The following is a 25,188-nucleotide window of genomic DNA, read 5'->3' as shown; positions in this document are numbered from 1 at the left end:
GTCTTTTGATCTGACGGCCGTAGGCGACCTGCGCGCCGTGATGGGGATGAAATGATGATGAAGACGACACAGCGAAATTAACCAATGATGGTTAAAATTTCGGACCCTGCCGGGAATCGAACCCGGGACCCCTGTGACCAAATGCCAGCACGCTAACAATAGCCATGGAGCCGGACTATCTCACTGTTATTCTTGTCTGAGATATAATTTGTGAAAGGAATAGGTTGTGGCTATGAGAAACCTCTGTTCACTTGTGAAATTACGGAAAGGTAGGACGTCAAGGAAGGAAGTATTCTCTGTCAAGGCCTGCTCGACTTAAAGATGGAATGTTTGAGGTCCTCTAGCGAGGGCGCGGCTCATGTTGATAACCGAATTTGTAACGATCCATTTCTCACCGGACCTGGAGTGTGTACGGGCTGGAAGCGTGTCGTGCAATAAGTCAGCGCGCCCTATTGTCCCGAGCGACGCAGTAAATCTGAGCTGGGCCGGCTGGATGAATTAAGATTTTCCTGGATATCGCTACCTTATTGGTATGCACATACTGGGGGCCATGCAAATCCTCTCTGGAACAGGTTCTTACAGAATATCTCACCAAGCAAACGGTCGATATTTTTATATTGATTTATCAGCAGCTTAGTGCCTTGCGAGACTCAGTTCTAATCTCTCTTTCCTCACATTCCTCTCCTTTCTTTTTCTTCCTGCCTCCTTTCTCTGCAACAACGCAGGACTATATCGCCAGCCATCGTTACGGACATATTTCCAAGAGATTATATACCGCCGACTTCAGCGATGCAGTTGGATAATCGTTGGCCAATATAAAGGGTTCGAACCCAGCTGATATTGATGGCATTTGAGGGTGTTTAAAGGCAACACCTCCGAGTGCCAACGTCCAGCACATTAAATAACTCCAGCGAGATTGCCGATACACCGGCGTGTGTTAAAATTTTATGGACTAAACAAAAAGCATAAGTATGCAGATCATGTTATCTCCTGAATTATCAGACCATAGACCGATGCTACGCGAGAGTCTAGAACAGGGCCTCTCGGTGTGCATGCGCCCGGTGCATGCATTGTGCACGGTGCAAAAGACGACTTCGCTTAGTTGACCAGAGTGCAGACCCCCACTCCTCGATTTGGAGTAATAGCGCTGTCTCTCTCTTTCCCCACGCCTGTCTCGCTCGCTCCCCCTGTCTCCCTCTTCCTCACTTGCTCCGTAGCGCTCCAAATCCGAGCCGATTTGAGCCGAGCTTTGCCGAGTAGCCCCGAGAGGAAGCGTTAGTCCGAGCCTAGCCGAGTGGGACCGATGCACAGTGCACGGAGCTGTTGCGCCTCGATTTGCACGCGTGAGATTTTGGGCGTTTGAGAGGCCCTGGTCTAGAACAACCTCAGCCTAAACGTTTCGAAATCTACAAAACAATAGCACTGGACAATGTGTTCTAAACAGCGCCTAATGTGAGACAGCAGTTAAGTCGAGACCAAGAAATCTTTCAAACGTTATGTGGTTCAAGTTGGGGCTTTATAGCGTCCACATTACGTTCATTAGCACTTGGCTTGGTGTGCTCTGCTGAAAAATATTGCAACTTTGTCTGGATACACAGTTATCACAATAAGCTGGTCGATGCTCAGCTACCTCAGAAAATGAGGATTATGACTACCATCCCAACATTCTGACTACAGGTCTACCTGAGCCACATTGTCCCACATCATATGAGAAGTAAAAATTGTTCTCGTAAGGTAATACAAGATGATCATCGAACCTCAGCTAACAATTCATGAGGATATTGCCAGCACTGGAATCAATAAGCTCCCTTCTCGACACCTTCCACTTAAAATAGCTAGCATTTCGGTAGAACATAATTAGGCACGATTGAAAGAAAGGTATAACCTATAGCATAGATTTTTCTGTCGGTGACAACCCTTTCAACTTAATCAAACTCATAGGACGTAATGAACACCGAACATCGAACAGAATCCGCACAAACCTTACATTCGAATCCGATAGATCAGGGCCTCTCAAACCCCCAAAATCTCACGCATGCAAACCGAGGCGCAGAGGTTCTGTGCACAGTGCATCGGTCCGACTCGGCGTTTTGACTCGGGGCGACTCGGCTAAGCTCGGCTCAACTCGGCTCGGATGGCGGAGCGCTGTGGAGTAAGTGAGGAAGGGGCGACAGGTGGAGCGAGTGAGACAGGCGTAGAGAAAGAGAGAGACAGCGCTATCGCTTAAAATAGAGGAGTGGGGGCTGCACTCTGGTCAACCTAGCGAAGTCCTCTTTTGCACCTTGCGTCGCGCAATGCACCGGTGCATGCACCCTGAGAGGCCCTGAGATAGATTCCCACGGGGAACAGTCCACCACACTGTTGAAGAGTACTCTTAGAGCTCCTATCTTGGAAACCCCCAGAGATTTCGAGGGCACTACACACCAGATGATAGATGACGAGCAACTTTATACATTTGTAAATATTGTTGTTCATATAGTTTACTTTTTATTTCATATGCAATTGGGATGTGTAATAGTACACACTTAATAATGACACCTGGCAAACCGTAATAATCTACTCTATTACTAGAGAAATTACTTTTTGCATTAATGTATGTACGATTTCGTGAGAAGAAAACTTTTTTCTACTTGTTTTACGTCCATATGTCGCTGGGCACCGTGACCGGTCTTAAGGAACATGATGGACAGGAAGAACATTGTGACGTACGAGGTATTGTTTCTTCACCGACGTTATGGACTTTGCCGAAATTGCACGAGAATAATATCTAAGAAATGTAATGAAGGTTTACACTTCCATTGTTGCTATAAATTCAACACAGGAAAATGCTTTTCTTTTACGTCGCACCGTCACAGATAGGTCTTATGGCGACGATGGGATAGGAATGGCCTAGGAATGCGAAGGAAGTGGGCGTGGCCTTAATTAAGGTACAGCCCCGGCATTTGCCTGATGTGAAAATGGGAAACCACGTAAAACCATCTTCAGGGCTGTATATAGTTGGGTTCGAACCCACTGTCTCCCGAATGCAAGCTCACAGCTGCCAGCCGCTAACCGCACGGCCAACTCACTCGGTGAGACGAAAACCACTCGCCGCATTATGGCGTGGAATTTACCTTGCCCTGTCGCTTTAATTTCTCTTTCAAATTCTAAAAATGTTTATAATATGCTTCATTAGCGTGATTTTAAAATTGTAAACAGCTGCAATATTGATAATTTATTTTAGTCCTAATTGTGATTACATAATAGTTATAATTATTTACTTTGTGAAAAATAACATAGCTTATGTAAAAAATGATCTCTGTGTCATTAGCCCCTCCGGTCATTGCCTGCCAAATTAAGCTTTGAAAAATCTCCAAGTCAAGGTTGTCGATTCGGTTCAGTTATTCGCTGATGTGAAAATGGGAAATAATTTTGTCAGCCTATGTTAGGAATACAGCCAGCCCCACAGTGTAGGAATAACGTGCCTGCCTCTTACCCGGGGGCCCCGAGTTCGATTCCCGGCCAGGTCAGGGATTGTTACCTGGATATAAGGGCTGGTTCGAGGTCCACTCATTCTACGTGACTATAGTTGAGGAGCTATTCTAATGGTGAGATGGTGGCTCCGGTCTAGAAAGCCAAGAATAACGACCAAGAAGATTCGTCGTGCTGACCACACGACACTTCATAATCTGAAGGGCTTTGGGCTGAGCAGCGGTCGCTTGGCAACCCATGGCCCTTCGGGGCTCTTGCACCATGGAGTTTGAATTTGTTCCAAGTTAGGCATCCAGAACCACTGAAATCTTTACGGATAAGGAGAAAATCAAAATAGTTATCGAGTTCCGTAGGAAAAAGAGCTAAATACCTAACCGTCTAGAGAGGTTGTTCTTAGCCTTACTAGAAGTAACCAAACCGGCTCTGTAGCCGCATAAGGCTGACACTAGGCTTGAATGCGACTCAGGTGTTAATTGAGAAGTCCACATGAGTGGCACCTCATCTGGAGAGGAGGTATCAGTTAAGTATGTTCTGCCATTCTCTCAGTGAACAACTACCGACAGATGAAAATAAATTCTAGCCATCCATTTTCTCTCAGTCAGCAAACCAGAAAGGAAACGTCTAGTGCATAGATAATAAGCTATTTTTTCATCATCATCATCATCTGTTTACCCTCCAGGTTCGGTTTTTCCCTCGGACTTAGCGAGGGATCCCACCTCTACCGCCTCAAGGGCAGTGTCCTGGAGCTTCAGACTCTTGGTCGGGGGATACAACTGGGGAGTATGACCAGTACCTCGCCCAGGCGGCCTCACCTGCTATGCTGAACAGGGGCCTTGTGGAGGGATGGGAAGATTGGATGGGACAGGCAAGGAAGAGGGAAGGAAGCGGCCGTGGCCTTAAGTTAGGTACCATCCCGGCATTCGCCTGGAGGAGAAGTGGGAAACCACGGAAAACCACTTCCAGGATGGCTGAGGTGGGAATCGAACCCACCTCTACTCAGTTGACCTCCCGAGGCTGAGTGGACCCCGTTCCAGCCCTCGTACCACTTTTCAAATTTCGTGGCAGAGCCGGGAATCGAACCCGGGCCTCCGGGGGTGGCAGCTAATCACGCTAACCAGTACACCACAGAGGCGGACATAAGCTATTTTTTACACAACTAAAATAATATTAATAGGTGTTCCTTGTACATTTGCCTGATTTCTAATTCAATTATGTCATTCATTAGCGAACGATCGTATAATAATAATAATAATAATAATAATAATACCGAGCTTGATAGCTGTGGTCGCTTAAGTGCGGCCAGTAGCCGCCAGTATTTGGGAGATAGTGAGTTCGATCCCCACTGTCGGCAGCCCTGAAGATGGTTTTCCGTGGTTTCCCATTTTCACACCATGCAAATGCCGGGGCTGTACCTTAATGAAGGCCACGGCCGTTTCCTTCCCACTCCTAGGCCTTTCCTATCGCATTGTCGCCATAAGACCTATCTGTGTCGGTGCCAAGTAAAGCAAATTGTAAAATAATAATAATAATAATAATAATAATAATAATAATAATAATAATAATAATAATAATAATAATAATAATACAATTCATGTGGTTACTGTGACCCGGGTATCGTTTATTTTTAATAACATTGTTGGTTTTACGTCCCATAAATTACTTTTACGGTTTTCGGAGGCGCTCGAGTTCTTTCCCACATGGGTTCCTTTACGTTATGACCGATATGACGCTGACGTATCTGAGTATGTTCAGATCACGGTAGCAAAAAAGAGACAGTAGGTGTCGCGCGCAGCCGCCCAGGAGCATTTGACGTCAGCGGACCGTGCACCGTCTGCCGGGCGCTGTAACTTACTGCAAATCAGCGTGCCGAGCACCCCGCTAATGTTCCTTATCACAATTACGTTTATGTTGTAATAATAAATTCACATGAAAACCACTAAGATATTGCATAGAACTCTTATATTATTATTTTGTTTGTGTGCTTTCGTAAATATTGCAGATATACTTTGAAATTCAGAATAGTGAGACCTTTTGCTAATATGTTTAAAAATCATTTTTAAATGTTCCAATATACCGAAAATGTTAGTATTTACAGTTCCCAATCCTATACACGTACAGATTAAATAAATCAGAGCTTAACAATCAAGAAATAATATTAACCGAAACAGGCTGTGGATTTTCAAAGTCTAAATAAAATACACAAGATTAAATTCTACTTTTCCTGAAAATAGTAAGTACTGTACTAACATTATTGCTTTTTTATTGCTAACAAAATATAATACTAAACATTATTATTATTATTATTATTATTATTATTATTATTATTATTATTATTATTATTATTATTATTATTATTATTATTATTATTATTATTATTATTATTATTATTATTATTTTGTACAGCCTGCCACCGCACAGCACAGCATTTTAACAGCACAAACACGACATATACACTGGAATTCACTTCATTCCCGAACGATATGCACAAATTCTCGACTTTCAAAACATTCGCAACCCTCGAAAGTATTTCAATAATTAAAGAAACAATGTGCAGACCGCAGACGAACGGCAATGCACTGAAATTCACTGCTTAGAATGAAATCACCGACACCAAAGAGTATATAGACTGATATTAGCGCGCCAAACAATGCGCAGTGTACTGGGAGCGACTGTCCAGTGATGTCACGACCACAGCAGTCTACTGCGCATCCGTCTCGTGACACCTACCGTCTCTCTTCTTGCTACCGTGGTTCAGGTATCATCAGATTGAGCTGGGGTCGAACACTCCATTTAAACTCAGGCTAGCTGCTCAGCCCAACAACCTACCCTTTCTCTTATGTTGCTAATCTATCTGGAGTACATCATTCTATTTAATAGAGTAGTATACCCTTTGCGTCATACTTTTCTCTGACTAGGCAAGCTGCTACGTATGTTTTCTTGCACAAAAGACTCCCAACACGCTTGTACTTGACAGATATTTCCTATAAGGGAGAACCGTTGTTTTACCATTTGTTTAGCTCTTTGTTTTATATCGCACCCGTACAGGCAGGTCTTGTGGCAACAATGGGATAAGAAATGGCTAGGACTAGAAAGGAAGTGGGTGGGGGATGCAGACGAAGAATACACCCACGATAACCCCTGCGTGTTGTAAGAGGAGACTAAAAGAGGCGACCAAGGGATGATCAATTAGAACAGCATTTGTCTGATGTAGAAATGAGAAACGAGGTTGTTTGAGTAAAACTTAATTTGTGACTCCAGTATTATATCATTGTAAAGTTTCTTTATTTTTGGTACGTTTATGAAATTGTTCAATTTTGATTCCCACTAAAGTCATCTTATAGAAGCCAAGTCCAATACTAGCACAGAGAACCTTAAAATAAATCGAAGCAGATTCATTTGATAGTAAACTTTGATTATAACCTATAGGATCTAGTAAAACTCAGAATATTAAATATAAGATGGACACTTTTCGTTCTGAGAATATCCCCTGTGGGTGGGGATGCAGACGAAGAATACACCCACGGTAACCCCCTGCGTGTTGTAAGAGGCGACTAAAAGGGGCGACCAAGGGATGATCAAATTAGAACCATGGGGCTACTTGTAATTAGTACCATTACGCAGGGAACGCCATAGGTCGCTTTTACTTGCGCGTAGTACTACTATATTATGTCTAAATAGGTTTGTGATTAGTAGCGAGAGTGTGTGGCTCAGGATGCATTTCACAGTACCTGAGATTCGAACCCCTATTTGAGCAACACCATGGAATGAGCGACACCATGGTTCTACCTTGCCTATGCTTAGTGCCCACTATGTGAGGAACACCACGGGATAGTTCGGGCCACTGTGGTTAGTCCACTTATATGAGGAACGCCATAGGTTTGCGTTGCCTGTAAATAGCGCCGCAGTGTGCGAAACACCATAGGTCTGTGTTACGTGTGCGAATTTCATTACCTGTGAGTAGTACCATAATGTGTGGAATACCGCGAGTCTACGCTGCTTTGGATTAGTACCGCAACATGACAAATAGCATGGTCCTATTTTCCTAGCGATAAGTACCATTATGAGGGGCCGATGACCTGGATTTTGGACCCATTTCGACTACAACCATCATCGATTCAGTGTTGTGCTTTAGAAGCAGTCCCTTGGTTAGTAATACTATTCTTTAACGCTAGTTTCTGGGAATGTGGGACATTGCGGGTCGGATCCACTGATTGTTTTAACTTCATATCCATCCATTCATTCTTCGTCCTCACGTTTCCGAATCTGGTCAGTGGAGGAAAATGAATTTTAAAATTGTCAATATTTCGTCTCATTTCGTACCATTAGGGGCCGATGACCTAGATGTTAGGCCCCTTTAAACAACAAGCATCATCATCATCATCATCATTATTATTATTATTATTATTATCATCGTTTTGAGAATCTCATGTACCTTCGTCTGAATTCTAACCGCCTTTCCACAAATTTGCAAGTGATACCTTCACAGTGCTACCACACCCTCATTGGAGCGACACTTGCATCGCAAAGTACTTTATACTGTACGGCAAGATCCGCAACCAAGGCGTTTTGCGGGACGATGTAGGCGTTTGGATATCTGGTTTACATAGTTAATTAAAATCACATTCCTTAACATAGATTGTGTCTATCATTATTACTCTCACTATCTTTTCTTGAAACATTCCAAGTCCATTGTTCCACAGAATAATGTCCAGTGTACAGAAAGTCTAGTATAAAAATCGCCACAACCAAAAGGTCCTAAGCAAATAAAGCTGTTTATTATACATAAATTCCCGCAGACAAAAAATATTCAATATATAATGTCATTATTATATTGTTAGTTTATGTTTCGTATAAGTTGCATACATGTGTGACAGGTGGTCTCAGAATCAAGTGGATGCTTGCCTTGTTTTACTTCCTCTTAAAACAATAATCACCATCACCACCACATCTCAGAATAAATAATATAGCTGAAGATTTTCACTCTAAAATTCAAAGTTGGACATCATACAGGTAGCTGGGGATGTATACAGAAAACATAATACAAGAACACAATGAGACAGAGGCTACCATAATCCAAATTCAAAATGGCCACATAAACGCAAAACAACCCACAAATAACAGGTATGTTACAAATCGAAGGCGAAATGAAGAAATTGCAGGCCGATACAATGAATATAGGGACAAGAGTTGTATGAAGCTCGGTCTGCGGGTAGGCCTACTTTCGAATCATATGAAGATGCATGTTGACCCCGGTGCAGAAAAAAAAAATGAAATTCAACTTAAGTTCCACAATATTGTAAATTTAGCTTACATTTAAGTGTTAAAATATTCATTTACATACATTTCTCTGGACATTTTATGTTATATTTTCGTAACGGTTATTTAATAGCTGTGGGATTTCTGATATTGACCATTTAATGACCGCGAACATTTCTGATACTCGACATGAGCTTAGGGGACATGTTTCAGTGGCATTTTGCTATGGATAATCTTCTTGAAGAATTTAATTTTAATAACACAATTATTATTATTATTATTATTATTATTATTATTATTATTATTATTATTATTATTATTATTATTATTATTATGCCGGCCCCGTGGTGTAGGGGTAGCGTGCCTGCCTCTTACCCGGAAGCCCCGGGTTCGATTCCCGGCCAGGTCAGGGATTTTTACCTGCATCTGAGGGCTGGTTCAAGGTCCACTCAGCCTACGTGATTACAATTGAGGAGCTATCTGACTGTCAGATAGCGGTCCCGGTCTAGAAAGCCAAGAATAACGATCGAGAGGATCCGTCGTGCTGACCACACGAACCTCGTAATCTGTAAGCCTTCGGGCTGGGCAGTGGTCACTTGATAGGCCATGGTCCTTCGGGACTGTCGCGCCATGGGGGTATTATTATTATTATTATTATTATTATTATTATTATTATTATTATTATTATTATTATTATTATTATTATTATTATAGTCTGCTTTACGCTGAATCGACACAGATAGGTCTTGTGCGACGATGGGAGAGGAAAGGGCTAGGAGTGGGAAAGAATCGACCGTGCCTTTAATTAAGGTACGGCCCCAGCATTTTCCTGGCGTGGAAAATGGGAAACCACGGAAAACCATCTTCAGGACTATCGACAGTGGGGTTCGAACCCACTTTCTCCCGCATGCAAGCTGATAGCTACATGACCCAAACAACACAGCCATTTGTTCAGTCATTATTTGTTATATTTAAGAACATACTTGATATGATTTTTGACGGAATAATTGATATGCTTTCTCTTTTTCAGCGGTGAATTCCACTTGGGGTTCCCACGGGCGGAACTTCAGGGAGTGTCGTGGTACCAACTGCTGCACTGGGACTGCATGAGGGAAGCGCAGAGCAAACACAGGCTCAGTAAGTATGGTCCACAGTGTAACAATTGGACTTCGGAACATTAGTCACTTGTAGGTTAGATATTACGGCACATTGTAATGCCCAGTAACATACTGCGCCAGGGAAATTATTTATTGGGACGTTATCAGAACCGCAATTTTTATTTTAAAATTAATTCAAGGATTCTTAAATTGATAATTGTACAGATGACATAATGGTATAATACTATTTTGACTTGTAATTTTGTCCTGGTAGGCTGAAAATTGACCGTACAGTAAATAAATCAGTTACAGCCGTAACATCATATCGAGGACCTGCAGGTTAGGCAAAAGTTAATTACCCAGTATTCTCAGATCTATCGTTTCCCTCTTCAGGATTGCAATAGTTTAGATTTCTTGTTATCCATTTCACAGCCGACATGTAACTCAGTATGTTGATTTCTTCAAGTCCCATACTCTACATCAGATAAGCTGCATAGTATAGCAGAACCTTGATTATCCAACCTAACAGAAAGCGATGTTACCTCGGATAATACGGATAGGTTGTCGTCACTTTGGATAAACGTTACATCCCACTCTGAAGAGTCTAGTGTCTGACCTAAGGCGAAACGCTGGTTAATAGAGCAAACGCCTGAAAAGCCATACATCTAATTTTTGATCTGATTTTTAATATGCTCTATTGGTGGAAAAATATCTAATTCCCTCCATGGGAACTTAGAATTTCCATTATAAAAGATTATACCAATTTATTGGAGCAATTTTACTGTTGAGCCTCATTTATTATTAAGAGTGAAACAATACAATCTTGCATAGCAGCTCTTTCTTCAACAACCTCCGAGGGAGGCGTTAGAGCATGTGCGCGAACGGTTGATTTCACCAGTAGCACCACTGATTCATGCACAGACTTCAAAAGAAACTGTACAATTCTCAGTGACTCTGAATTTAATACACTCACAGATAAACTGCACGAGATGAGAGTAGAGTAACCGAATAAGATTCTCTACATTTGATAGAGAATTTGCTAAATGTTGGCGGAGGAAAGCAGGAAGGGAAACCATAAGAGCTGCCAGAAGTTGGAGCACTGTGAATACTGCACAGATTTAGTTGAAGATGTGTGAGTTTAATAGAGATAAAAATATTGTAAGATATTAGAGCACGTTTAATAGATTATAATATTCCTCATTTCCAATTACGATTATGGAAGCATAAACACAGTTCACAATGCGTCCACAAAAAGAAGATCACATTAATACACTGATCTTCTTGGTAGTCTGTAAATATTCAAAATCGGAAGAATATTCCACAGAATTTCAAATTTTCCTAGATGATGTTCTAATTATTATCCAAACATGAACAAATCATGTTTAATGTGTCAACCTTCCTCCGGTTCCGGTTCTCACGTTTAATTTTTGCGCTCAGCAGCTAAAATTGCTAGGACCCACATAGACACACTTGTACGGATAGCACACCTGCCTCTTATCCGGTGGTCCCGAGTTCGATTCCCGGCTAGTCCAGGAACAGGATTTGCTCAGCCTCGTGAGGCCAGCGGAGGAGCTGACTGAAAAGAGGTAGTGGAAGGAATGTTGTCACCTGAGCATGTGACACTATGATATCTGGTTGGGCAGCTGTCGTCTTGGCAAGGTAAGGCCCAAAATGGGCTATATATGCCAGGGATTCTATACATGGATCTTATTCGGCAATTCGATTCCTCATCTCGAACGGTTCCCTCGTCGAAGGAGCACGCATTATTATTATTTTTTTTAGAATTACAGTAAAATGAAGTATTACAGCATCTTGTAATTAGGCAGCGATCGGATAATCGAGCTTGGATAAGAGAGGTTCTGCTGAATATCGTATTATTCTGGATGCGAAACTGAAATATCAAGTAGAACGTATTGACAAAGAAACCTCAGAATGCTATTGCAAGCGTATAATTTGTTCGTGAGGCTTCGTTTCAGTAGACCACCGTTTGCTACGAATTTGAAATCAGTCATCATCTGAAGAGGATATATTTCCTTATAACTGTCTGTGTCAGTCTAACCTGGAAGTATCTAAACATCCGAAGTCTAATTATTGTACCAGTGTATTGTGGAGAGGGGAAGGGTGAGTACTGACCGAATGTGTGTCCACAGTCACCCAGTCGGAGCAGGACCGCTCGTGCATCCTCCTGCTGAGGCTCCAGCGGCGAGCGGGGGACTGGTTGTGGGTGCACTGCGTCCTCCAGGTCAAGGACAACATGGAGAACAGCCAGCAGCCAGTCATCGTGTGTACCAACCAGGTGCTCAGGTACGGCTCTTTACTCCTCCCCTGTACAGTGGTCTTTTTATAGAATATGATGACTTTCTACAAAATACGTGATAAGGAATATTAGTGTCCTAAATCTAAAAACGTGAGTGCAACCCCTGCTCAGGAAGATAAGTTCGGGGATTTCACGTTATGTTCCATCCAAAAATAAGATTCGGGGATTTCACGTCATGTTCCATAAAAAAAATACAAAGGAGCATAGAACAGATAGATTATTTGTTTTCTAATTTGGTTAACGTCGCACCGACAGATAGGTCTTATGGCGATGATGGGATAGAAAAGAGCTAGGAGCAGGAAGGAAGTGGCCGTGACCTTAATTAAAGTACAGCCCCAGCATTTTCCTGGTGTGAAAATGAGAAACCACACAACATCTTCAGGGCTGCCGACAGTGAGATTCGAACCCACTATCTCCCGAATTCAAGCTGATAGCTACGTGCCCCAAAGCACGCGGCCACTCGCTCGGTGAGACGATAGATTTAGTAGCTGAAGAGGAACATTGGAATTTAATGACCAGATCATCATGCCTGTCTTATCAGCCAACCGTCGGGCTATGAAACCAGTCATGTGATTTGGTCTGCTCTTTTCAGAATTAGGGTAAATTGTGATACAATCTCTGACTCGCTACTTTTTTAATGAGGTAAAATATCCTCTCGAAGGAGTGATTGCTGTGTATTTATTATTATTATTATTATTATTATTATTATTATTATTATTATTATTATTATTATTATTATTATTATTATTATTATTATTATGGACCATCTGAAATCTAAGATCTACCGGCCTGTTATCACTCTCTACGGCACCGAGTGTTGGCCAGCTACAACGGAGGTAGGACGTCGACTAAGCGTCATGGAGACGACGATGCTTAGGTGGACAGCTGGCATCAGTAGACTGGATCATATATCAAACGACGATATTAGGAAACGTTTTGGCGTTGTACCGATCCAGAAGAAAATGCAGGAAAACCGTCTGCGTTGGTTTGGGCATGTGTTGCATGCAGAAGACAATACATTGGCAAAGTCAGCGTATACATTGGAAGTCGCTGGAAAGAGGCCCAAAGGACGACCAAAACAGCGATGGACCGATACAGTGCACAACGACCTGAAAGCTGTAAGACTACATCCCAATCATGGCCCGAGTCCGAATTAAATGGAGACAACGAATCCACACAGCGGACCCTGCCACCAGGCGGGACAAACGCTAAAGATTATTATTATTATTATTATTATTATTATTATTATTATTATTATTATTATTATTATTATTATTATTATTATTATTATGATGTTTTATTGTTTATAATTTACTTTACGTCGTGCAGACACACATAGGTCTTATAGTGACGATTGGACAGGAAAGGGCTAGGAATGGGAAGGAAGCGACCGTAACTTTAATTAAGGGCTGCCGACAATGAGGTTCGAACCCACTGGCTCCCGAATGCAAGCTGGTAGCTACGTGACCCAAACCGAGCAGTCACTTGCTCGGTGTTTATTTATTTATTTATTTATTTATTTATTTATTTATTTATTTATTTATTTATTTATTTATTTATTTATTTATTTATTTTCCATACATTGTCAACACAATTCAGGGATGGTGAAAGGAGAAAGGGCATGGCCCCTGAAAGACAAACTTCAGCACATAGTTCAGATATGACTGAGTGGCTCAAATGGCCAAAGTCGGCAGGCTCAATCCCAGCTAAGTCTGGTGGTATTTGAAGGTGTTCAAATACACCAGCCTCGTGTCGATAGATTCACTGGCACGTAAAATAACTCCAGTAGGGAAAATTCCATCACCCCGGCGTCTCCGAAAACCGCAGAAGTAGTTAGTGAGAAGTAAAATAAACCATCATTATTTAGTACTAGCTGATGTACCCGTGCTTCGCTACGGAATTCTACATTGTATGCAGAATTCGAGGTTAGGTAGTGAACACGTTGTGAGTAAGATTGTATTAAATTGCATAGCTCTTAACGTTACCCTAGAAACACGACGAGGAAGTCACCAAACGTCTTTGATTATGTGAAGACTGGGTGAGGGAATTTTCATTGTAATGGTAGGCCATCTTGCCTACCATTAGTCACAATCAAGTTGGAGAATATTCATTAACATGGCACTCACTCTCCACCTCCCTTTTTACATCCTCAGAAAGACTGTCTTAGTGGTTTTCCCACCTGTCCGACTCGTTGGCTGAATGGTCAGCGAACTGGCCTTCGGTTCAGAGGGTCCCGGGTTCGATTCCCGGCCTGGTCAGGGATTTTAACCTTCATTGGTTAATTACAATGGCTCGGGGGCTGGGTGTTTGTGCTGTCCCCAACATCCCTGCAACTCACACACCACATATAACACTATCCTCCACCACAATAACACGCAGTTACCTACACATGGCAGATGCCGCCCACCCTCATGGGAGGGTCTGCCTTACAAGGGCTGCACTCGGCTAGAAATAGCCACACGAAATTTAAAAAAAAATTCCCACCTGAAATAAATATAGGTCATTATAATGACATCAGTAGGAATGTCGCGATTAAAAACAATGCTATCATATGAAATACTCGATCAAATGAAAAAACACATATTTTCTCACTTTTAACGAACAGTACTACGCTGCCGATCTGACAGTCCAAAGTTCCAGACCAGGCCGCAGACAGCCGTGAGCCGTGAACACTCTTTAATTCGGGGCGGGGGGATAGTGCCGAGTTCCTGGCCGCTAGATGGCACCGTTGTCTACGTCTGTGGTAGGTTTCAGCGTTATCATGTCCGTACAGCTTGCGCTGTTGCGACGTAAATATGGCCGCGTCACTCTCTGTTTGCACCAAGAAAGAACAGCGTTCCGTAATCCGTTTTTTGTGGTCTGAGGGTGCACCAGGAGCGGAAATTCATAGAAGACTTTCAGCACAATGCGGGGACAATGTTTTGCCACAGCGAAGTGTTTACCAGTGGATTGAACGGTTCAAAAGGGGTCGCACGAGCGCGAAGTATGAGGAAAGATCCGGGCGTCCTTCTGCAGCAGCGACTGATACCAATATAGAACAAGTGCGTGATATAATCCTGAATAACAGAGGAGTGACTGTTCTATGAATTTCCGCTCCTGGTACACCCTCAGACTACAAAAAACGGATTACGGAACGCTATTCTTCGTTGGTGCAAACACAGAGTGGCGCGGCCAATTTCAGGTCGCAACAGCGCAAGCTGTACAGATCTGTTAACGCTGAAACCTACCACAGACGTACACAAGGGTATCCTCTAGTGGTTGGTGAGCACACAACGCCATAGTGCCAACCTAAAGACAATTAGAGCAATATTACAGATACTTATTGACTTGATCTCGTATTAAATGACTAAAATAATGACTAGAAGTGTTAATTATGCACGTAATACCAGTTCAAGGATCGTACGGCATGGACTTATTATCGCCCTTCAAAGATCCGACTACCTCAATCGGGTTTGAACCCATGATCTTGGGGTCCAGAGGCCGACACTATACCGCTGATCCTCCTGATCCTGGTAATGAACCACTGATCCTGGTACCTAATGATAATGCGGTTACTAGTTATACAGTCTATATTATATGTCACGTTAGCCGTATACGCAGAAAGTAAATAACACGGAGTTTAAGAGAGCACGATGGCCGTACGAGCGCTGTGAAGTTCACACGCCCCCTCCACATCACCGTATGACTCTTTTGCCCCGTGGTAAACCAAACACATGACAAGCTGAACTGCTCAAATCTCGCGTCGTGCAGAACAGGGGCGTGAGTCTTCCTCGGTCACAGCGCTGGCCTGGTGGGAAAGTTACAATTACATGGCCATCGCCTCTCGCCACGCGCATTTCCTCAGGGGAGCATAAATAGCGATTTTTTTCTTCATGACTTTACGACAAAGATTGTTTCTTTTCTAGTTTTCTGCTTAAAAGCAGACAATCTAAGCTGAAATTCGAATACTTACGTAGGAGTAAAGCTAGAACATTAAAAAAATAGTTAACCTTGGGCGTTAAAAAACAGACCAGTGTGCCGAGTACTTATAAAGTTGGGAAATAAGTTCGAATGCTATCATCGGCCGTCCTTTAAAGTTTCTTTCTCTAGTTCCCTTCATTTCAACTCATGCATAAATTGGTATGATCCTTCTTAATCCTGACCCCAGTTCACGAATTTAAATTCATACAAATAGGATAAACAAAACTGTTGATTGTCATGCCTAAAGTCATAAATTGTAACAATAATAAAGATTTGCAAAAGCCAGGCGGATATGCCAAGCTGATGAAGGAAGAACTCAAGAGGTTAGGAATTGTAGATGAAGAATGTCGTGATAGAGACCAATTCAGGAAAAGACTTTCCAGCATAAAAGTTCTTGTTCAAGCAAAGAAAGAGCGCAGAGGAGGAAGATGGGCTGAAGAGAGAAGGGCGCAACATTCTGAAAGAATGAAGGCACTGTGGAGAAAGAGGAAGGAAGTGTATTGGCGTGGTTCTAAGTTTGGCCGGTTCGCAAGAAAGAAGAAGAAAGATTTGCAAAGAAAGAAAAGCACTCCTGTTGCACAAATTTCCTACTCTTCGACGACTGTATGACTGAAAAACAACTAAACGTGTGCCATTATTATTATTATTATTATTATTATTATTATTATTATTATTATTATTATTATTATTATTATTATTATTATTATTATTATTATTATTGCCGGCTCCGTGGTGTAGGGGTAGCGTGCCTGCCTCTTACCTGGAGGCCCCGGATTCGATTCCCGGTCAGGTCAGAGATTTTTACCTGGACCTGAGGGCTGGTTCGAGGTCCACTCAGCCCACGTGATTAGAATTGAGGAGCTATCTGACGGTGAGATAGCGGCCCCGGTCTAGAAAGCCAAGAATAACAGCCGAAAGGACTCGTCGTGCTGACCACACGACACTTCGTAATCTCCAGGCCTTCGGGCTGAGGAGCGGTCGCTTGGTAGGCCAAGGCCCTTCAAGGGCTGTAGTGCCATGGGGTTATTATTATTATTATTATTATTATTATTATTATTATTATTATTATTATTATTATTATTATTATTATTATTATTATTACTATTCGACTGTATAACGCAAAATTGTATGGGCGAGCTTTGTTCACTCGAAAGAATACGAGTTCGACTCTTCATCAGGAAGATTATATATTTAGAAACGATAATTGAAATTTGGAAAGGCATGTATCATAGAAGTTTACTTATGGCCGAATGCATCAAGCTCGATCAGAAAACCAGATGATGGAGGATCCTATGAGCACGGTAAACATTTATCGCGGTCAAAATATGTCTGCGGCGCACACCAACGTGGTCAGTAAAACACCATCAGCTAACCGTGCATTTGACCGAGGTTAACTCCCAGGAAAGCGCCCGTAAAGATGCAAGCATGGTAACAGAATTATGAATATTTAAGTCATCTTTATAATCGCTTGTGAATGGCGTGTCCAATTGTCACGTGCGCTTCAATTTGTTCGGCCAGTCTAATTTCGTTAATATTGATTATCTCCATTTCATGATCTTAAAGACCGCATAAATGGAAAGAAAAACCCCTAATTTTTCCAAGCAGGAAGTGGGTGTTCTAGAATTGGTCGACTCTTATCCATCCATCACAGTGCGTAATTCACTCCAGAAGAAGCTTACGAAGCGAGGAGACAGCGATCCTATGATCTCCGATACATCACTAATGGCTAACGGCACGTTGCGTTGTTGTGCGATGTACATTAGCGATGTCCTCAGTTACTATGTTGAATGCATCAGTTCGATCAGCACTTCAAGTAATTAAAAGTGTATTCATGGGCGAGAGTTACTGTATTTCGATCAGTAGAAAATTCTAACCTGTCATTTATTTGAACTAACAACCACCACACTGTTTCTCTAGACGTCTAGACAGACTAAATCTCTCTTCAAACTTCCTGTCATTTAATCTTCAAAAGGATTTTCCCTTTCCACAATTACTTCGATACGATTTTGGTCACGATTCATATGGTCAAAATAGAACATCTCAATTCTATACGAAACATCGAAACGTGCCGCATATCGTGTCTATATTAAACCCGGTTCGAGAAAAACAGCCGTCGATCCGCGGTCATCTCCCTCGTTCGACTTTGATTGTGGTTGATACACCGGGATTTTGAGTTGAAGAGGGTCAAATAAGAACTTTACCGCTGTAAATTTTTAATCAAGAGTGGTGTGCTCGGCCATTAGACTCCATCACTAATGAGTAGGCTGTAAGGTTAACTATTACGGTATTGAGTCTCTCTCAGTACAGAAGTTATAATACAGAAATATTTAACCTTCCCTTACTCTGAGGGCCTTTATGGCATGTCAGAAGATAATTTTGTCTTCATTTTCTCCTTCTTCTTCTTCTTCTTCATCATTATTATTATTATTATTATTATTATTATTATTATTATTATTATTATTATTATTATTATTATTATTATTATTATTATCGTCATCATCTAATTTCCGACAACTTCGATAAGACAAACGTAAGGTAGTGTCACTAATAACAATCTGTAGCAGTCACCACCTTTCAATCAGTGCTTTCCTGTGCTGCAAGTCAAATCCTTCGCCCATTTTGTTGTACGTAAGAGGCGAAGTTACCTAATCAACCTCTAGTTCAGGACGTCCTGTTGCGGCATGCCGGAGGAAACCATGTAATCAGACTGTCTGTCTCCAGTGACTTCACATTGCTTCAACACTGAAATAACAATCATTATACTAGACTGGAACCCGAACCGAGAGTCTGTACCCTGTACAAATATCACTATCAGTCTCGTAGATATGTACCTAGGATTCATTCGTGGAAAGCCATCGTTTAATCGTCTGAATTCAAAGCACTGGTTAATAATAACAACAACAACACTAATAATAATAATAATAATAATAATAATAATAATAATAATAATAATAATAATAATAATAATAATAATAATAATGTGGATAAGAAGAAGAACAGTAAACCCGTATGCTCGTCCCAAGGTGGTTCAGCCCTTTTCATGCACAGCTCTAATGGATATGGGCTTCATGTATCACTTTAACTACATACTAGCCCTCCTGTCATTCTCAAATCGTACCCGGGCCTCCGATGACATCAGCTAATAGCGCTAACCGTTAGGATACGAAAGAGGAAGATGATGATGAATAGTGTTTTGGGTAAATGAGGTAAACTCATAGTAGATTCCAGGGAATCTCGCTGGACAGGTGGAAGGAATGTTTTGAAAATCTTCTCAGCATAGAAAAAACCTTTCTCTTGACGTCTTGAACAGCGGAGATCATGGGGAGGTCGACAATGATGTCAGTGAAATTACGCCTGAGGGAGTAGAAAGGATATCAAATAATCTCCATTGTCATAAAGCAGCATGAATAGGTGAAATTAGATCAGAAATATTACGGGAAGGTAGGAATGAAATGGCCTCACAGAGTATTGTTACTAGTAATCGTATGACATACTGCACAATAAAACAATATTAATTACGAAAGAACAGCACCGTTGGCGTTTCTTTCATATTTGTCATTTCTGACCAGCAGATCGTGAGGATTGCTTGGCTGCCAATGCCGGCATTCAGTTCACTACTGGAAATCGAATCCAAGTACCTGTGCAAAGGCACCACGTACAGGAACTGGCTCACCCCGTTCATAGAGTAATAAGCAGGGAATGTTAGTAAGGTACTTCCTGATTGGATGAAAGCGGTAATTAAAAACCAAAACCAAACCTCATGGCACTACAGCCCTTGAAGGGCCTTGGCCTACCAAGCGACCGCTGCTCATCCCGAAGCCCTGCAGATTACAAGGTGTCGTGTAGTCAGTACGACAAATCCTCTCGGCCATTATTCTTGGCTTTCTAGACCGGAAAAGCGGTAATTGCACCAATCTATAAGCACTGGATCAGGAAAAATTGCAACAACTATCGAGGTATTTCACTGATCAGTATGCAGGACAAGGTGTTAACTGATATTCTATAAGGGAAGATGCGATCAGTGGTTGAGAGTAAGTTGGATAAAAGCCAGTGTGGTTTCGGAGCACATCGGGGCTATCAGGATCAGATTTTCAGTATGCGCCAGGTAACTGAAAATTGCAACGAGGGAATAGACAGCTATGTTTATGTTTCGTAGATCTACAGAAGGCATATGACGCTGAAAGACATAACAGTCTAAATGAAGATGTATGAATAATAATAATAATAATAATAATAATAATAATAATAATAATAATAATAATAATAACATTGCGGTTAAATGGTAGGCTTGGCATCTTAAGTGATGTACTAGTGTATTAATACTGAGCAAGCTGTAAATGAGTCTTGTTCCTATTTGTACAGGTTGGCAGCTTCACTCATTAGAGCGGAGGATAACATCTGACAAGTGACATCTTGTGTCCGTTAATTGTGTTATATATGCCGACAGTTGTTTATATGGACGCCAGTCACTGTCTCGTATACACAACATTGATATACGGCGACAATAAAACTATATATTAAATAAGTCATTTCGCGGAGATATGTACATGTCCATGTATCTCGATAAAGACTGTACATGTTAATGCTGAAGAAAAAAAAACCGGGCCTCTCTCGAATGGAGAGATGTTAAAACAGGTTTGCGAATGTAAGCACGGTTTATGCTGTGATATATCCAAAAATACATTATTAACTTTGAAATATGAAGTCAAATCCAGGGCAGTGTGTTCATATCCTAACAAAACGAGTCCATCCGTAAATACCAGTAAAAAGTACCTTTGCTCTTAAAATTTATTCTCCGAAAACTGTCAAAGTACATAGTTAAAAAAAATTAGGGGAACATGTTTTTGAACGTATGCCATGCTCCAAAAAACAATATCTCACACCCGGGTATAATGCCAACTAAACCTTTATTCTTTACGCTTGTGTATACAAAAGAACATCGATGGGTTCGCGTTAATTTTCAGAAAACAAACAAAAATGTCCAAATAGGGGTGAAAACAAAGTGATAAATGTCCTCCACGGTGGATTTTTATCACAGTTGGAGAGCTTCAGTATGGTGTATGTCCTCCACGAGCATTTATCACAGCTTGGCACCTACGTGGCATGCTCCGTATAAGTCGACGGAGATCACGTTGCGGTATCAGGTTCCATTCTTCAATTAAAGCCTGTTCGAGGTTTTGGAGAGTCTGTGGTGGAACAGGACGCCCACGAACACTTCTGTCAAGCCTATCCCACACATGCTCGATGGAATTAAGGTCAGGACTCACTGCTGGCCATTCCATCTCTTGAATATCCAGTTCTCGCAAGACAGGTCTGGTGATGCGCGCTGCATGAGCCCTGGCATTGTCGTGCATAAGTACGAATTCAGGGCCTATGAAGCAACCAACACATGCTGTAGCAGTATGTATTCGATGTACCCCGCAGCGGTAAGATTACCGCGGACGACGACAAGATCCGTACGGCCATCAATACTTATGCCACCCCACACCATCACAGAACCATGTCCGAATCGGTCGCCTTCCTGGACAACATTTGGTATGTTCTGCTCACCACGGCGTCTCCATACACGTTGACGTCCATCACGCTGTGTCAGGGGAAATCTGGACTCGTCTGTGAACAACACAGGTCTCCATTGGCGAAGTTGCCAGTTGACGCGAGTTCAGGCAAACAGAAGGCGAGCTGCGCTATCTTGCTGCGTTAAGCAGGGCACTCAACAGGACGTCTGGGTCGTAAGGACGCTTCTATTAACCTGTTCCTTACTGTCTGGTCAGACACCGTGACTCCAGTGACCCTCCTGAGGTCTTGTTCCAGTTCTCTGGCAGTTGCTGAACGACGCCGCAACGCACATATGGTCAGATATCGGTCATCCTGTGGGGTTGAGATGCGTCCACGACCTTTTCCAACCCTCCTTTTGAACTGGCCTGTCTCATTGTAACGATTCCACAAATTGTGAATAACTGACGGAGAGACACTGAGATCCCCAGCAACACGAAGAAAAGTCTATCCGTCCTGGATCAAAGTGACGGCCCTTGTGACTTCAACCTCATGGGATGTGCTGGTTGACGTACAACGTGCTCGAATGACCGCAGTAGTCTGTCTATCTCACAACGACACACGGACGCACCGCTATTTACTTTGTTTTGAGGGGTCACCTGACAGTTTAATGCATGGCTACGCCTACAGATGGAGTATAACTTTGATTTGACATACCCTGAGTAGCTAAAGTCTCAAGGTATGCTGTACGACCATTGAAACCCCATCTACCACATTAACGTTCACATACCAGACGATACAAAACATGATCCCCTAATTTTTTCGAACTGTGTAGTTAGTGGGACGTAAAGCAAATAACAAACTTGTTTATTTATCAATAGCGACCCGCCATGGCATCGCACAAGAGCAATGAGCTTATGATGTTAGACCTTATACGATTTCATTGTAGCCTACAATAGTTGTTTTTCTCCTGCTGTATCTACTAAGCTGAGCGCGACTTTTCTCCAAGGCTTGTACGGCCGCCTGGCCTCCTTATGCAATATTTAAACCATTCCCTTTCTTTCACTAAAACGATGATAAGTACTAAGCCATATATGCAAATTATACAGGCAAAATGTATGTTTATTTATGAAAAAATTGAGTTTGAACAATTATTTCATAAAGGATTAAATAAATTTAGTATAACACTACTTACAGAGAATGGAAATCATAAAACAGAAAATCTTGAACAAAATAATATGACACCACGGAGAAATTATTCAATATATATAAAAGCAAGTCGGGCTGGAGCGATGTATATATAAATATTTAAAAATGAAAAAAGACGTGAATTAATGAGGCACTTCCAGAAATCTCAGAAATTTGATACTTGGTACGAGGGAAACTGATGACCCCAGGATCCCTAGAAAAATCGGAAAATCTCAAAATTCCCTCAAGGGGGCACGCTGGGGGGGCTCAAATTTTGGGCTCAGTATAAGAACACAGTCGTATAGTATATCCAAAACGATAACCTGTAGGTTTCGTGGGCTTAAAAATTTTCGGGAATTTCCTCATTTTTATCCCCCATCCCCCCAAATCAAGATGGCGGCACAACCTGCGAGACGAGGTAGACAATTGAAATTTGGTGAAATTATAGCTTTTGGTCCCTAACCGACGGGAAAATTCCAAGATGTTCAAATTTTTCACTTTTTACCCCCAAAGATATCGAAATATGGAGGCAATTTTAATAACTGTGCAGACATTCCTTTTGAGCTATTTTTTGGCTAAACGGTAAGTCGTATCACAAAACGGATGGCACAATGTCCCTTCAATTCGGAGTGATCTACAACTTTGGTCCTGTGACATTTTGTCGTATCTCTCTCCCTTATACGTTAAATTCGGCCGTATTTCTGGATTGTTCGTAAATTTGGTGATTTTTACAAGTATATTTTATTGTTTGACACACTTATAACAATGATAGGATCATCACGTTGTGTGCGCACATTGGCACGATTAAGGGACATATGTGTACCAAATTTCATGATTCTAGCTTATACTTAAGTAGGCAAAATGTCATGTAAAATGTTAAAAATGCACCCAAATTTCACCCTATTCAAAATTTGAACTCAATTTACCCCCTTAATATGGGAGATACGAGGAAATGGTTTAGAAACAAACATGTAGAGCGATAAATGAGGCGTGTGTCTGTACATTGATTATTTTGGCGAAATTTCCGTATAGTTGTCCGTTTCATGTGTAATAATGACCATCTGCATCATTTTTAGCTTCGGGGTCTGTCTGTTTTTTGTCTGTTTGTCTGTTTGTCTGTCCTTCTATAACTTGAAAACTACTAAATATATATTTCCACCAAACTTCATATTTAGAATCCACCTCTCCTTGGGTAGGTTTTAGCGCAAATATCGTTTCTAAATCCCTGAACTGAGTGGGGATTTTTACGAAACCGAAACCGTGATTTTGCACTCCCTCAAAGTATACACAACCGAACTTCATGGAAATCAACCTGCCTTAATGAAAATTAATTTCTAAACCTTTTTTTCTCATGTGCATCATTTCGATAACAGGATTTAGTAAGGGAGATATCATTAACGGACCGTTTTTCGATACAAATCCCAGCGGACTTAACGCAAGAGCGGGTGCGTGTAGAGCGTACTTCTTACAAACTTGAAAACTAACAAGATATTTGAACCAAATTTTTTATATAGCATCCATCTGTCCAAGGGTAGGTTTCCTTGGTGTCTGTTAGTTAGTTAGTTTGTTTGTTTGTTTCTTTGTTTGTTTGTTTGGTCTGTTTGTCTTTCTCTAACTTGAAAACTACTGGATATATTTCCACCAAACTTCATATTTAGAATCCACCTATCCTTTGGGGAGGTTTTAGGGCAAATATATTTTCTAAATCCCTGAACTAATTGGGTTTTTTTACGAAACCGAAACAGTGATTTTGCACTCCCTTAAAATACACACAACCAAACTTAATGGAAATCTACCTGCCTTAATGGAAATTAATTTCTAAACCTTTTCTTCTCATGTGCATCATTTCAGTCACTTACAGGAAAGATAGTATGATCAAACTCTACACGAACATTGGCCCACCCAGTACCCATATGTGAGCCAAATGCTATGTCACATAATTATCCGAAAAGTAATGCAATGTAAGATATTCTTACACAAATTTCCACCTATTCAACGTTTCTGATTCAATCTGACCCATGAATAGATTAGATGCGAGAAAATATCATAGGACCAGTCATTCAGATCGCTAAATACTGCGCCTTACGGTACAATCATTTGTCGATATGACGTACCGTTTAGCAGCAGTTAATCTGTAAATGAAGGTCTGCAATATTGTAAACATTCATATACTTTCGTATGTCCATCTGTATATATTCATTGATGTCGATTTGTAGCGATCGAGAAAGGATGTGTCTGCTATTGTAATCAGTACTCCCTACACCGACTTTGACTGCTGGCAGTAGGAATGGGGTCCTTCTCCAACTCCTGTGTAACTGGCATTAGTAAGGAGGGCCTACCATTTTAATGAATAATTCACTTTTCGATTTGTCTTGCAGAAGGCAAGGGATCATGCAGTTTTGTTGG

The 25,188-nt window shown here is 41.5% G+C and overlaps 1 protein-coding gene across 1 annotated transcript in view; it reads left to right on the top strand.

The window, feature by feature from the left end:
• dysf (dysfusion) overlaps nt 1-25,188 on the top strand; it is a 612,128-nt gene that overhangs the window by 546,599 nt on the left and 40,341 nt on the right. Inside the window, exons 6-7 of the mRNA XM_067137734.2 lie at nt 9,758-9,864; nt 11,975-12,128. Coding sequence (XP_066993835.2) covers nt 9,758-9,864; nt 11,975-12,128 — 261 coding nt within the window. The remainder of the gene's footprint in view (nt 1-9,757; nt 9,865-11,974; nt 12,129-25,188) is intronic.

The sequence above is a fragment of the Anabrus simplex genome, chromosome 1, assembly GCF_040414725.1.
Source record: "Anabrus simplex isolate iqAnaSimp1 chromosome 1, ASM4041472v1, whole genome shotgun sequence".
NCBI lineage: Eukaryota > Metazoa > Arthropoda > Insecta > Orthoptera > Tettigoniidae > Anabrus > Anabrus simplex.
This window is presented reverse-complemented; position numbering and strand designations above follow the sequence as displayed.